The sequence below is a fragment of the Myotis daubentonii genome, chromosome X (genome assembly GCF_963259705.1).
Source record: "Myotis daubentonii chromosome X, mMyoDau2.1, whole genome shotgun sequence".
NCBI classification, from domain to species: Eukaryota; Metazoa; Chordata; class Mammalia; order Chiroptera; family Vespertilionidae; genus Myotis; species Myotis daubentonii.
In genome coordinates, this window is record NC_081861.1 from 14578221 (window position 1) to 14593554 (window position 15334).

At 51.1% G+C, this 15334-nt stretch overlaps 2 protein-coding genes and 1 pseudogene across 2 annotated transcripts; all 3 read right to left on the reverse strand.

Moving 5' to 3' along the window:
- Positions 1 to 729: 729 nt before the first annotated feature.
- Positions 730 to 2055, reverse strand: LOC132223391 (protein EOLA1-like; annotated as a pseudogene).
- A 1942-nt stretch (positions 2056 to 3997) lies between these two features.
- LOC132223393 (melanoma-associated antigen 10-like) lies at positions 3998 to 7280 on the reverse strand. Its single transcript, XM_059678618.1, has 2 exons — positions 6998 to 7280; positions 3998 to 5112 (listed from the first exon to the last, which is right to left on the reverse strand). The coding sequence occupies exons 1-2, from the start codon at positions 7278 to 7280 to the stop codon at positions 3998 to 4000; spliced, it is 1398 nt and encodes a 465-aa protein (XP_059534601.1).
- A 5850-nt stretch (positions 7281 to 13130) lies between these two features.
- Positions 13131 to 14108, reverse strand: LOC132223394 (melanoma-associated antigen 4-like). The gene has a single exon (XM_059678619.1). The coding sequence runs from the start codon at positions 14106 to 14108 to the stop codon at positions 13131 to 13133; it is 978 nt and encodes a 325-aa protein (XP_059534602.1).
- Between the last annotated feature and the right edge of the window lie 1226 nt (positions 14109 to 15334).

A 15334-nucleotide genomic window follows, 5' to 3' on the forward strand; every position in this document is an offset into this window, starting at 1 on the left:
CCAGGCAATGCCTGTGAGAAACCACAGCATCCTCACAGCTAACAGCTATTAGTAACCCCGCTAAAAGTGACCCAAATAAAGATTGCTCATACAGAAAACAAACGAACAAACAAACAAAAATAAAACACAAAAAACCTCTACCCATCACTTTTCCATCAGAGTTGTATTTCAGAGCCGTTCTTGGGTCACAAGGTAGCTATGTGACATGTGTAACACAAGCTCTCGTGAGCCCAGGGACACTTTTACAGCAGACCAGTCACTTGCCAGGACAGACAGCTCCTTTATTTCAAAGTCTGATGTCCCTTTCACCGTGAGTGAGGCCAGGCCTGGCTGGTCACCCTCTGGCAATCATTCAGTGCCCGCTCCCAGACCGCCCACAAGGACCCCTGGGTGCTGCTGAAGTGTTCTCTGAGTTTGACCAGAACAAAAACATGGGCGTCCCAAACAATAACCACTTCTATGAAAGCGTTTTTCTCTGTAAAACCCAGGACTGAGCAGGACCAAAAATAGTGATAGCACCAAGATATTTCCTGACAGCTTTCCCTTTTCCCTAAAGGTCAGAGTCCTTGACACCGTCAATGAGCCCAGAGAGGCATCTCACAAGGACAGTCCCCTACATCTGGGCACAGAAATCTGTTTAGTTGAACAGCAGATGGTGGGTAGTGCTGTCCACAGTGGTGCCAATTCAGTTCTACATCCGCGGCATGATGGCCCATTGATGGTCATGATTCAGCTGGATTCTCGGTGACCTTCCTGTGGAGTCCTCCTGCCCCTAGGGGACAGGTGCTGTGGGATGCCTACCTGGAAGATATCCCTTCCCCCTTTCCTGGGTATGGGCTCCAGTAAGCACCTGGGGTTTGAAAGTGCCCTCGGGTACTTCTGCTTCAGGTTGGTCAGTACAGCCTGCTTTTCCAGCTCCACAACCTCCTCAGGAGCACATTTTCTGGGCCCGCAAAGATTCCCCAAAGTCAAGGAGCCCTGGGAACCACGAGAGAAGCATTGAGATGTTTTTCCTTCCATAAACCAAGGGCTTCTCTTGAGAGAAAAGGGTTATTCAGAGTTATACCCACTAGAGGCTAAGTTGATTTCACCAAAGAGACACAGAGTCAGCTGTGTCCCTCTGACTGAGCACTTCCGATGTGTCAAACTCTGCTCAGGGAACCCTGGGTGAGGCCCAGGAGAGAGGGAAATGAAGTGGACAGAGCCTGGTCACTACTGGGCAGGTCCCAGCCTGGCTGCTGGGGGCAGCACCTACAGGTCAGAAGGGCCCCAGCTGCTGTGGGGAACCCACAGGCAATCAGACCCCAAGCTCTTCACCAGGTGCAAGAAGGTGGTGTGGGACCACAACCAATGAGGGGTGAGCGAAAAGGCCCAGGATGCTATGGGCTGTGGGGGTGGGGCAGGTGTGTGAAGTCAGGCAGACAGCCTGAGTCTGGAGGCCACCTGACCCTCTCTGTGTGCTGTGCAGCGTCCTCTGGTCTGTCACTCACACACACATGCATGTACACACATAAACACACATGTGGGCATACAGGCAACACCACATGCAGACTTGGACCTGTCCCTGCCTCTCGGATCAGCAATGGGAACTGAGGCACAGTGTCGACAGAAGGGTTCACCCAGGTCGTAGGAACTCGGCCCTCAGAACCCCAGCCTGGGCCCCTTGCTGCCCCTTTGAAGGTGTGCTGCTTACACAAACTACAGCCCCACTGCCACAGGTTGAAAAGAAAACAAGCCCCAAATTCCTGAGCAAGGTCCTGGGGGTCCTCTTGGAGGGGTGTGGGTTGCTGCCGGGGTATCAGGCCTTGCCAGGGATCACTCCTCTCCCAGACTACTCCCTTTGGGAGCAGAGCCTGAATCTGCGTGGGGTTCCACCCCAGCCTCTCCAGCAGCAGATCCCGCCAGGGGGCTCTTCCCAGTCCCTGTGAGCACTGTGGATGGCAATGGTTCCGTTCCTGTGGCGGCTCAGTAGGGTCGCCAACGAGTCTCCAGAGTCATGACCCCATTTAAGACCAAGCCTGCATAAGGCTGCCAGGAGAGGCAGGAGAACTCCATCTCCTCTGAGATCCATGGGACTCACGTGGCCTGTGGGAACCCAAAAGTGTGAATGTCAATCAGCATCATGCATCAGCCCTCCGTGTTCATGGTCTGTGGGCTGACCTCTCCCCCCAACGTCCCCTGGGGCCCTGGAACCAGACTGACAGGGATGGTGGGAGAGCAGAGAGTGTTGGCTCCTTCTTCCTATCCCCACTCACTCAGCTGCCAGGCCCCATGGAAAGGGCTGGTGATGCAGATGCCTCGTCCATCAGATGCAGTCTTTGGGGAGCTCAGGAAAGAAGGTGGAGACAAGTAAGGAGAGGCACTCAGGACAGGGTGTGGTCATTTCCACAAAGGAGGTCACTGAGGCCAGGGGAGCACAGATGAGGGAGAAAGGGTGCTTTGGCTTCACACCGGGTGAGTGGGTTCTAGTCCTCTCCCAGCGCAGACCCTCCTGGGCTCTCCTTCTCCTGCCCACCCCCACCCACCCTAACACTGTCAGCTCCCTCCTCTTTTCACCCCAAGGTGCTGCAGTTCCCATGCACCCCGGTCCCTCTTCCAGGGCTTCTGGTTGCAAATCCTTGGGCTCCAACCACAGCTGGACCCTGGGACACCACCGTGTGAGGTCAGATCATCCTGCCAGGTGTCTCCCTCGGACCCCTTGGGTGCCACCCTCCTCCATCCCCTGGCTGCACCACTGCTATCTGCTATCAGCAGACACTCCTGGCCCGCACCTGAGTCTACAGAAGGACTGACGAGCAGGAAGAATTGGCACCAGTACCCCACACACCAACCCACTTCGAGGACCTGGGATGGGCATGATCCAAGAATCCTAGAATTCAATCCTCAAATAACGGGGATAGGGTAGTGTCACTGTCACCCAGTCTACAGTTGAGAAGGTGGCACAGAAAGATGACTAGATGGCCCATGATCTTGGGGGCCCTGACTGCTTCACCCACTGTCCTTGCCTTTTACCTGGGGAAGAGGGACCTAGTACCTAGCGGAGCTCTGATTCCACAGGGCTGAGTACCTGGCCCGTAAGAGGACAGTCACAACGGGTGGCTATACATCATCATCATTGGGCCTGAGCTTCAGTTCCACACTACACATGAGCAACCTCCCCCTCTGGTTGACTCTCCCCTCCTGTCTAAAAGGACGTAAACATCACTTCATCTATTATGTCATCCTGTTTAAGAAATCATACCCACTCTCAAAGACAAAGACCCAAGACCTGGGGACAAAAGCTGCCTTCTGTTCACTCCCTTCCCAACCCAGTGTCCTGCCAGTCCCTCCACCCAGCTCCTCTCCTTTGTATCCCCTCCCTCTCTCTGGCTGGGGTGCCTTTCCCTGTGAGGACAGAGGCTCAATGAATGTTTAGGGTGTACATGAACCAGTGAGAAGGGTATTTTTTTACTGTTTATGTTTCTACATTCTTGAATAAGCTACGAAAATCTAGCTCTGTGTGTGTGTGTGTGTGTGTGTGTGTGTGTGTGTGTGTGTGTGTGTGGGTGAGAGAGAGAGAGAGAGAGAGAGAGAGAGAGAGAGAGATACAAGAATTCAAAAATTAACTATTTTATTTCTGTTTTACAGCTAAGTTCTTTCACATTGAAAAATACGATTCCAATTCCATATTATCTTGTTACAGAGTACCAATAAAATGACAGATTCCTAATTAGTTTTACAAAATAGCAAAGCGCTTTCTCTTTAGTTAAATAACAATAAACCTGTGTGACCTGTGTCATTTGTAAAGTTAGGTTCTGAAGCTAATAAACATTCTACTTAAAGTAACATTTTAAAATACCAAAAATAAAAGAAGATACATTTCTAAGTCACCCCAATGGAACAGAGACACAAAGATGCCATTCACTATGATTCCCTCATCCCCAGTCAGGCCCTGCACTAAGTGCTTAGATCACGACTGCCCCCCTAAAACACAAAGTAAAGAAATCTGCCCTGGATTTCAGTCAAGGCAGAAGAAGCCACTGGGCATGGCAGAAGAGCTTGCACTGGCCATGGCAGTAGTATCATCTGTGGTCCTAACTCTGGCCTGGGCTCTCTGTTCCTCCTCTCTCAAAGCCTCCTGATAGAAGTGTGTGAAGGATCTGGGGTCACTCCCACTGACCTGGGACAAAAACTCCAGGACTTTCAACTTGGTGGTCTCAGCGTGGGCCCTGGGACCCCACAGGAACTCGTACCGTGCAGGATCGCTGTTGGGCACCTGCCGGTACTCCAGGTACTGTTCCTGCACCCAAACTCTGGTGAGGAGCTCCCTGGGCTCCCCATAGATGCTATGCTCCATCCCCGCATGCACCCCCATGGCATTCAGTGCTTCCCATATCCTCTCTTCGGGGACACAATCATCCTCCAAGACGATTATACTAAGGATGAGTATCAGCAGGCCCGTCTTGGGCATACTGTGCTCATCGCTCACCATCCCATCATAGGTGAGGCCCAGGTTGGTGACTAGGACATAGGTGTGGCTGGTGGGGTCCACTTCCTTCACATCAATGCCATAAACCAGCTGCATGCACTCAGAGGCCTCCCTAAAGATTACAGCAAAGTGGTCCTGGTGCTCTCTGATGATGCTACTCAGCATTTCTGCCCTTGTGGTCTGCTCCTTTGTGCGATACTTCAGGAGCAGGAACCCCACCAGATCAGCTACCTTATCATTAATCACACATCTGGGCAAGGACTCTGTACCTGGCAGGGCCCAGGAGGTACTCGGACCCTCCCCTTCTTCGCTGATGGATTGGCTCAAGGGAGCAGCAGCGGCAAGGGCAGTAGGGGAGGCATGGGCACTTGGAGAGCTCACGGGAGAACTCGGTGCCCCAGCAGCAGCAGGAACCTCCTCCTGCTCCTCATTCTCTTCCTCCTCCACATTCTCCTCCTGCTCCTCCCCCTCCTCCTCTGAGGTGCTTGGGTTACTTGAAAGCAGAGGATAGCTAGAGGAAGAGGTGGAGGAGGAGGAAGAGGAAGCAACAGGGGTGGAGGAGGAGGAGGAAGAATCCTCTTCCACAGGCATGGGAATATCAAGCGAGGAGCGTTGACTCTTTGGAACTCGAGGCATGATGACTCCTGTCAGGCAGCCACAGGAGTGCGGGCAGGAGGTGCGCAATGAGGACTCACAGGCCTGGGGGAGAGAGGAAGGGTAAGTGGCCTCAGCTGAGTACACCCTTGGCCACTGTGAGAAAGGGGGACTACAGGTCTCCACTTTAGGGGTGCTCTTGGGCCTCACTGGGGTCTCTCCTCCTGGGTGGCCTGTACCCTAAGATCCTGAATGAGGAAGTCAGATGGCTCTTTGGGGTACAGTCGGCATAGGCCAGGGTTCTGTGGCTGGCAGTTGGGTGGGGTCGGGTACTGAGGACGTTCTCATCGATTCTGGCATGGGGGAGACCCTAGGGACACATTCTAGGTCAGGGCAGGCACCTCACCTTGACTGCTGGCACTGCCTGGACCTCCTCTGCTCTGTGACCTGTGTTTTGTGCCTCAGACCTAGGCCTTTATCTCCTGGTTCCTGGAGTCCCTGTAAGAGGAAACGAGGAAACACCTCAGCGTGCAGGTGGCATGCACAGCCATGGGCCTCCAGTGCTGACAACAGGGAGGCCGGGATGCTGTGAGGTCCCCACTGTTCTGGGCTGGATGGTCTCCTGCGTCCGCCCTCGGCGTCCTCTCCTTTCCCCTGGCAGGGCCTGGAACCTCCCCTTGCTGGACCTGAGGCAAAACTCTCAGAACAAGGCTACATACCCCTGAAACTGAACAGAAGAAAGTGAGGGGGCCCCGCAGCAGACCACACCTGCCCAGAACCTCCCACGGGATACAGTATGTCATGGCCAAACTCTGTGGGGTCTATCCGTCCTGGGACGGGGAATCCCCTCAGTCCTAACTGTGACATCTGACAGGGTCTTGGATAACTTCCTGTGCTGACCGGAGGCCACTTACCTTCAGACTGAAATGCTCACCTTCCTGAGTCACTGGTGGAGGACGTGAGGGACAGCACGGCTAGCCACCACGTTCCACTTTCTCTCGTGGCTGACAGAAGTGGCAAAGTAGGGCTGGGACTCCCCCTGTTGTGATGTGAGGGGTTCCCTCAGTCCTCAGCTGAACCTTGAAAAGAGACAGCAAGACTCGGGAGCAGGGGAGGAGCATTAGGGTTCCTTCTGTCTTTCCTCAGATTGCTCACCTGCAAAGAGGTCAGGGTCCGGGCCACCTCCCCCTCCTCCTTTGCTGACCTGCATGTGCTCCCCTCAGTCCAGGTCTCTCACCTACCTGAGGCCCCTCCTTCCCCGCCCCCCCCAGCCACATCAGAGTGCTCTCAGTTGGACAGCCCTGCCTGGTGTGTCAGAGCTGAAAGTGGAAGTGGGGTGCATGTCCTTGAGGCCCACATTTGTTCTGGAGGACAATTCCCCCTCCTTCCTCCCGCATGGTCAATAGCTTGGCCACTTGCAGTGCCCGAGTGTCCTGGCTCTGCTGTCCATACGCCTCACCCTTTGTGTAAGGCCAGACCTCTTTCATCTTCCTGAGAGCAAAGGGCGCGGGAGAAGCCATGGGAAAGCGATTCCAGAAATCCCAGGGCTGAGAGCAGGTGCGGGCTTCTGTGGGGTTCCCACTGTGGTGGGATCCAAGGTTCCCTCAGTTCTCCCTTAGGATCCTCCCTTGACTCTGGCAGGTGCTGGCCCCACCCTCTGCTGATGTGAGGTCCTGCTCTTTATACCCAAGCCCCAGACTGTCAGACCCAGATGCACCAATGAGGAAATGCCCCCTAGGATCATCCTCCACGAGGCCTGCCGGATGGACTATGGAGGGCCCTGGGCCCACCCTCTGCTGTTCTCAAGTATTGTTCCCGGTACCGACCCGGTTGTGCAAGTCAGCGCACGCTGTGTGTGGTCATCCTCCAGCGGGATCCCAGCACTGACTCTGGTTTGGTTTCCAGGGTCCCTGCGTCCTCCCTCAGGGTCCTCACCTTGGCTATGGCAGGTCCCTGGCCCACCATCTGCCGAGATGGGGTCCTGCTCCCTGTACAGAACCCCCAGAGTCTCTGAGAGCAGGACTGACTCTGATCTAGCTTCCAGGGTCCCTGGCCCACCATCTGCCGAGATGGGGTCCTCCTCACTATACTGAACCCCAGAGTCTCTGAGACCGGGACTGGAAGCGGAAGGGAGGAAGGGGGTGTGTTCATCCTCACAGGTGGCCCCCATCTGCTCTGGCATGCGCCGGCCCCGCCCTGTGCTGTCGGGGGTCCTCATCCTCACAGCCACCCCCAGAGACTCTCAGACCCGCCTGCGGAGGTCAGGTAATGTCCCGCGTGTGCCCCTCCCGAGTCCTGCGGGCTGGCTCTGTGGGGGTCTGGGGTCCTCCCATCCCTGACTGCCCTCTGACCAGGACTCTCCGAAGCTGCTCTGCCCTCCATGCGGAGGAGAGGCCCAGCTCCTTACCGCCGCCCCTTCCCAGCCGCCGCTGTGCAGTCTGGGCACCCCGCATGGCCACCCGGCATGGGGCCCCTCGCAGAGGACAGCAGGGGCACCTGTGCGGCTTCCCGCTGCGGTGCGGTGGGACCCGGGTGCTCACTGGGACTCCCGCAGGGCCCAGCCCGCCTCAGCCCCAGTGAGGTCCGCCCCACCCGGGCAAGCCCCGCAAGGCCCGCGTCATGGGAGCCCATGGGAAGGTCACAGAGGCTGCCTATGGCTGTGGGCTTCACCCCCTGCGGGCCCGGGGCTGGCTCTGCTCCTGACGGCAGGGTCCCTGGGTCCAGCCCCGTCTGAGGGACCCGGGTGGCCTCGGGCCTCCTCCCACGCAGCCGCCCGCCACATGGACCCTGGAGGCCCTGGGCCCTGTGGAGCGACGCGCCTCGCCCCTCACCCCGAGTCCCCAGACCTGGCTGCGCCAACCACGACCGGCCGCGTGTGGCCAACCCCAGGGGCCTCCCGGGACGGAAACCGTTGTCCCAGGGCCCGGGGTCCCTCACCCTCCCGGGGCACACTCACCTGGACTCGGGCGGGTCCCGGGCCGCCCTCGGGATGTGAGCGAGCTCAGGATCTCCTGGGCATCCCCAGTGTCTCAGAGACCCGGATGCGGAAGTGAGGAACGTGCTGGGGCAAGGCCTCTGAGACCGGATGAGGCGTGTGTGGTCCCCCTCCCAGAGGCCCTTCCATGTTGAGCCTGTGGTGGGGGCAGGGTCTCTTCCTCCCCCGCTGCTCACTGTGACTCTAGGCAGCTTCTGCCCCCCTCTGCTAACCAGAAGCCCTGCTCTTGATGGGTGTCCCTGCCTGAGGCCCGTCCTGGAAGGCAGGTGGACCGGAACAGAATCAGAGCTTCTGCTGCCTGCCTCAAGGACAGCCAAAAGCAGGGGGCGGGTGCTGCCCAGAAAGGAAAGGATTGATTCCCGAGTCACCTGACCTGGGCCAATGTTGGACTCCTGTCCCAAAGACCACTGTCCTCCTCCTACCTAAGCCCGCCTTTCTTGTTGTCTTCATTGCCAACCGTGTTACAGAGGTCCCCTATTCCTCATGGACCCCTTCCAGCCGGAACCAGCCCCTGCCCCAGGCCTTCACTACACTATTGCCTGTGTCCATGGGTTATGCACCCAAGTTCTTTCTACCTCTCAGGATCTATTTTCTTCATCAGTTAATTTGCTCTTTGGACCCCACGTATGAGTGAGATCCTGTGACACTTGCCTTTCTGGCTTATTTCATTTAGCATAATAGCCCCTGGGTCCCTCCATGATGTCTCAAAGGGCAACAGAGCCTTTTTTTTTTTTTTACTGCTGTACAGTGTTCTATGGTATAGATGTACTACAGCTTTTTTACCCACTCATCTGCTGATGGGCACTTAGGCTGTTTCCAGATCTTAGCTATTGTAAATTGTGCTGCTACCACTATAGGGGTTTGTATATTCTTCCTGATTGGTGTTTCGGGTTCCTTGGGATATATTTCCAGAAGTGGGATTACTGGGTCAAATGGGAGTTCTATTTTTAATTTTTTGAGGAAACTCCATACTGTTTTCCACAGTGGCTGCACAAGTCTGCATTCCTACCAGCAGAGTACTAGGGCTCCCATTTCTCCACATCCTTGTCAGCACTTGTCATTTGTTGATTGGTTGATGGTAGCTATCCTAACAGGTGTGAGGTGATACCTCATTGTCATTTTACTCTGCACCTCTCCGATGATCGGGGACTTTGAGTATTTTATCATGTGTCTCTTAGCCATCTGTATGTCCACTTTGGAGAAGTGTCTATTTAGTCCTTTGCCCATTTTAAAATTGGATTGTCTTCATTTTGTTAAGTTGTATGAGTTCCTTATATATTTTTGGTTATTAACCCTTTACCAAATGTATCATTGGCAAATATGTTCTTCCATACAGTGAGCTCCCTTTTCATTTTGTTGATGTTGTCTTTTGCTGTGCGGAAGCTTTGTATTTTGATATAGTCCCATTTGTTTATTTTCTCTTTTGTTTCCCTTAACCTAGGTCTTAGGAGATGCATTGGCGAACATATTGCTAAGAGAGAAGTCTGAGATTTTGCTGCCTTTGGTTTCTTCTAGGATTTTTATGGTTTCACAACTGATGCTTAAGCCTTTAATCCATTTGAGTTTATTCTTGTGTATGATGCAAGTTGGTGGTCTAGTTCCATTGTTTTGCATGTGCCTGTCCAACTTTCCCAACATTGTTTATTGAAGAGCATGCCTTGATTCCATTGTATCCTCTTGTATCCTTTGTCAAATATTAATTGAATGTAATGTCTTGGGTTGATTTTTGGCATCTCTGTTTTGTTGCATTGATCTATATGCCTGTTCTTCTGCCAGTACCAAGCTGTTTTGATTACAGCGGTTTTGCAGTATAACTTGATATCTGATAATGCGGTCACTCCAACTTTGTTCTGCTTTCTCAAGATGGCTCTGGCTATTCAGGGTCTTTTTTGTTTCCATGTAAACTTTTAGAGTACTTGTTCTAGATCTGTAAATATGCCATTGGTATTTTAATAGGGTTTGCATCTAATCTATAGATTGCTTTGGGTGGTATGGACATTTTAATGATATTAATTCTAGCAATCCATGAACACGGTATATTCTTCCACTTCTGTATATCACCCCCTATCTCTTTTTTCAATGTCCTGTAGTTTTCTGAGTACAAGTCTTTTATCTCCTTGGTTAACTTTATTCCTCAGTATCTTATTTTTCTGTTGTTGTTGCAATGGTAAGTGGGATTTTTTTTTTTTTTTTTTAGTTTAGTTTCTCTTTCTGAGAGTTCATTGTTGGTGTGTAAAACTGCCATCTAGTTCTGGGTATTAATTTTGTATCCTGCTACATTGCTAAAGTCATTTATTAAGCCAAGTAGTTGCTTGCTGGAGTCCTAGGGTTTTCTATGTAGAATATCATGTCATCTGCAAATAATGACAATTTTACTTCCTCCTTTCCAATTTGGATGCCTTTTGTTTCTTCCTCTTGTCTGACTGCTGTGGCTGAGACTTCCAGTACTATTTATAATAAAAAAAGTGTAATATGCTAATTAGATCAGACCCCTGAATGAACTTCCGGACATCATACGCGGCGTCCTTCTAGAGGAAGCCACTGTGGTGGGGGCTGAGGCAGAGGCAGTTACAGGTGATCAGGCTGGTAGGCGAGCAGTTACGGGCAATGAGGCAGGCAGGCAGAGTCATTAGGGGCGATCAGGCAGGCAGGCAAGTGGGTAAGGGTCATGAGGCAGGCAGGCGGAGGTGGTTGGTGCAATTAGGCAGGCAGGCAAGTGGTTAGGGGAGATCAGGCCATCATGTGAGCAGTTAGGTGCAATCAGGCAGGCAGAGGGCAGGTGAGTGGTTAAGAGCCAGCAGCCCCAGATTGAAAGATGGATTCTCACTGATTCAGTTTTGGAAGATTGTATATTTCTGTGGATTTGTCCACTTAATCCACATTGTTCAGCTTATTGGCATAAGGATTTTCATAGTATTTTCTTACAATCCTTTGTATTTCTGTGGGGTCAATTGTTACCTCACTTCTTTTGTTTCTGATTTTACTTATTTGGGTCTTCTCTCTTTGTTTCTTGAATGTGGTTAAAGGTTCATCAGTCTTGTTTATATTTTCAAAGAATTAACTCTTGGTTTCATTGATCGTTTATATTATATTTTTCATCTGTATGTCATTTATTTCTGCTCTGACTTTTATGTATTTACTTCCTCCTACTTGCTCAGAGCTTTTCTTGTTGTTCTCTTTCTAATTTTTAAGTTGTATGGTTAAATATTTTATTAAATTTTTTTCTTGTTTTTGGATGTAGGTTTGTAAGTGCTATGAACTTCCCTCTCAGGACTACTTTGCTGTGTCCCATAGATTTTGATTTGTTGTGTGGTACTTTTCTTTTGTTTCCAGGAAGTTATTTATTTCTTTTTTGATCTCATTAGTAAGTCACTCATTGTTTAGTAACATGCTATTTAGCCTCCATGTGTTTGAATATTTGTGAGTGTTTTTACTGTAACAGATTTCTAATTTCATGCCATTTATTTAGGAGCACCTAAATAAAGAAAATTAAAAAAAAAAACATTAGAGGATTTTAAGGGAAAGATCAACAGCAATAAAGTCATAGTAGGGGACTTTAATAGCCCACAGACTTCACTGGATAGATATTCCAGACAAAAAATTACCAAGAAAACAGTGACTCTAAATGGCAGACAGGTTCAGGTGAATTTAAATGACATTTAGAGAATATTTCACCCCATAGCTGCAGAATATAAGTTCTTCTGATGTTCACAGGTGTTATTCTCAAAGATAGACCACATGTTAAAACACAAAACAAGTCTCTACAAGTTCAAGAAGATTAAAATCATAACAAGCATCTTCTCGGATCACATTGGCATGAAATTAGAAAAAGCTGCCACCCCCAGCTTCTTTACAATCAACCCCAGCAGAGGGAATCACAGTTTCCCAAGTACCCTGGCTCAGGCCATGCACATCATTTTTTAACTAAGGTATTACATATGTGTCCTTATCCCCCCATTGCTCTCCTCCACCCCCCACTCATGCCCTCACACCCTGGCCTCTGTGTCCATTGGTTAGGCCTATATGCTTGCATACAAGTCCTTTGGTTGATCTCCCCCCCTTACCTCCACTCTGCCCTACCTTCCCTCTGAATTTTAATGGTCTGATCAATGCTTCTTTGTCTTTGGATCTGTTTTTGTTCATCAGTTTATGTCGTTCATTATATTCCATATATGAGTGAAATCATGTGATGTTTACCGTTCTCTGACTAGGTTATTTCGCTTAGTATAATGCTCTCCAATTCCATCCATGCTGTTGCAAGTACGCTGCGGTAAAAATGAAGTCCATTCACAAGTGAGTGCTGGTCGCTGGAGGCCCACCGCCTCACCTCTTCTGTTACTTGTTTGCAGGACTAGGGGGACACCTAACCCCTTCCTTATATGACTTCAGCTCCTACACTTTCATCCTGTGGGTGGATATGCCCTGCTTATGTTAGTGTGCCCACTACTAACACAGGGCCTTCCAGAGGACACAGGCTCAGTGAATGTCTGGGAAGTAAATGAACCACTGAGCAGGGGTCGTCTTTATTCAGATGAAACCCCCCCCCCCTTTCTTGCCAGAACCAAGGATCCTTGAATAAGCTGTTTCATGGAAAGACAGATGAGAATATATAAGAAGCAAAAATTAACAACCTTTTGCTTTTATTTTTCTATTTCTTAACTCCATGGATTTTACTGCTTTCTTACACATTTCCAAGGAAATCCTATTATAATGTCATGTTATCTAGATTGGGATCACAAACTAGGATGGGAAGGGTCCCAATTTTCATTACACAGTAGCAAATCTCTTACTCTGGAGCTGGACATGTGGAAATATATATGTGATCAATGTCATTTACAAACTTACATGCTAAAAGTTTATGAAAACTTCTACGTAAAGGAACATTAGAAAATTTCCTTAAAAATTCACAAAATAATAAATCATAAATTTCTCAATCACAATAGGAGCCTAAACCTTTCCCTGGGCCTCACTACTGGTTTGTTCTCAAACAGAGTTGAAAATTGGACGCACTTTATGCCCAGCAAAAGAAGTTAATGCACATGGACCTGAAAAGTGCCTGGATGCAACTCTGGCTCAGGCAGAGTATTTCTCATTGCACTCAGGCTCTTCAGGAAGGCATGGGAGGAGATGGAAATCCCTACTAACCGTGTGCATAAACTTGAGGGCTTTCACCGTGGTTGTCTTAGCATGGGCCCTCGGGGCCCACAGGAACTCATAGCATGCAGGGTCGCTATTGTGCACCTGGCGGTACACCAGGTACTGTTCCTGCACCCAAACTTTGGTGATGAGCTCCCTGGGCTCCCCATAGAGCCAATGTACCTTCCCATCATGCACCCCTAAATCATTCAGTACAGCCCAGATTTTCTCCTCAGTGGCACAATCACCCTCTGAGGCGATCACACACAGAAGTGTGACCAGGAGGCCTGTGTTGGGAAATCTGTGCTCATCGCTCACCATCCCATCATAGGTGAGCCCCAAGGCAGTGACCAGGACAGAGGTGTGGGTACTGGGGTCTACTTCCCTCACAACAACACCAAAAACCAACTCAGTGCACTCAACAGCCGCACTGAAGAGCTCAGGAAAGTGCTCCTGGTGCTCTTTGATGACACTACTCAGTTTTTCTGCCTTTGTGGTTGGCTCCTTTGCACGATACTTCAGGAGCAGGAACTCCACCATTTCCATCATCTTCGAATGCAGTGATTTGTGGAGCAAGAAATCGGCATCATCTTCAGAGCCCCCCTCAGTGTTTGGACCCTCTTCATCTCGAATGCTGGAGTTCTCATCTTCAGATTGGCTGCATGGAAAGGCTTCCATGGCATGGAGGGAGGGGCAGGCACGCTGAGGACTCTGGGGAGGACTTGGTGTCTCAGCAGCAGGCACCTCCTCTAGGCTGTCTATAAACAGGACTGAGGGGGAGGAGGAGAGAGACAGGGCATCTTCCTCCTCCTGCATAGCCCAGAACAGCTCCTCCACCAACAAGTCGGGGATCTCAACTGGGTACGGAAAGTGTTCCTCAGGCTTCCACGGCTCACTCATATGATGACCAGGCATGATGACTCTTGCTCGAACAGTGACGAGTGTGGGCAGAATATGGGCGAGAGGAACCATGGGCCTGGGGATGAGTGGGAGTGAGAGAGGCATGAGCTGAGAAACACACCCTAGGCGGCTCTGACAAAGGTGACTTCCAGGTCTCTCCTTTAGGGGTGTACATGGGACTCACAGGGCTCACTCCTGATCAGCCTGCCCACTAAGAACCTGAAGTAGGAAGTGACATGACTGTTCAGGGTATAGAAGGCACAGCACAGGGTTCTGTAGCTGATGGTGGGGTGTGGAGGTGTCAGGCAATGTGAGGACCCTCTGACATGGGTGGGGAGCCCATGGGGACATATTCATGGTCGGCACATCACCTTAATTCCTAGCACTTCCTGGCCACCTGCTGTTCTGTGACCTGAGAATATGTAGAGTAGACCAAGGCCTTCACCTCCTCCAATCCGGGGCCTCTTCTGGAGGGAACAAAAGGGCACCTCAGCATGCACACAGCAAGCACATTCCTGGGACCCCAAAGCTGACAGGAGGGGCAGCAGGACTCTCTGAGGTCCCCTCTGTTGTGGTTGGGAGGTTCCTCCGTGCACACGTAGGATACCCACCTTTCCCCTGCCAGAGCCTGGCCCCTCACTGCCTTCTGCTGGCCTGAGGTCAAATGCTCAGAACAAGGCCACACACACCTGACACTTCAGTGAAGAAACTGAGGGGGCTCCACATGTGATCCCTCTCCCAGAGGATCAAGAAGGGGTGACTGAAGATTTGGGTCCATCTTTCCTGGGTTAAGGCTCTGATCATTTCTCACCATGACGCACTGCTGGGTTTCAGACCACTCTCTATGCTGACTGAGCCCAATCTACTTAGACTTAGGCTTAACCTCCCTGAGGTACAGGAGTAGGAAGTGAGCTGAGGTAATCCATGCACTATTCTGAGTTTCCCAATTGCTGACAGAGGAGGCAGGGTAGGTCTGGCTTCCCATGTGCTCTGCTTCCTTTCAAGGCTCACCTTGATTCCTTGCAGGAACTGGGACTCCTCTCTCTGCTGACAAAATGTGGTTTGGTGGATGATAGGATGTGTGGTCTCACACCAAGGTCCTCACCTTCCTGAGAGCTCTGAGACAAAAGTGAACAGGAGCTCCATCTGTCCCCACCCTTGTCCAGGTTCCCACCCAACTAACACCAGGGCCTGGGCCCATCCATTCTGGGTACAGAGTTCCCTTAGTCTGGCCTGAGGAT

What these genes read in the sequence shown, in the direction of transcription:
- LOC132223394 (XM_059678619.1), bottom strand. Translation starts at nt 14,108, where the DNA reads ATGCCTGGTCATCATATGAGTGAGCCGTGGAAGCCTGAGGAACACTTT.
- LOC132223393 (XM_059678618.1), bottom strand. Translation starts at nt 7,280, where the DNA reads ATGAGGACCCCCGACAGCACAGGGCGGGGCCGGCGCATGCCAGAGCAG. An exon ending in AGGGACCTGCCATAGCCAAG is followed by an intron (nt 5,113 to 6,997) that starts GTGAGGACCCTG and finishes GCTGCCTGACAG; the next exon opens with GAGTCATCATGCCTCGAGTT.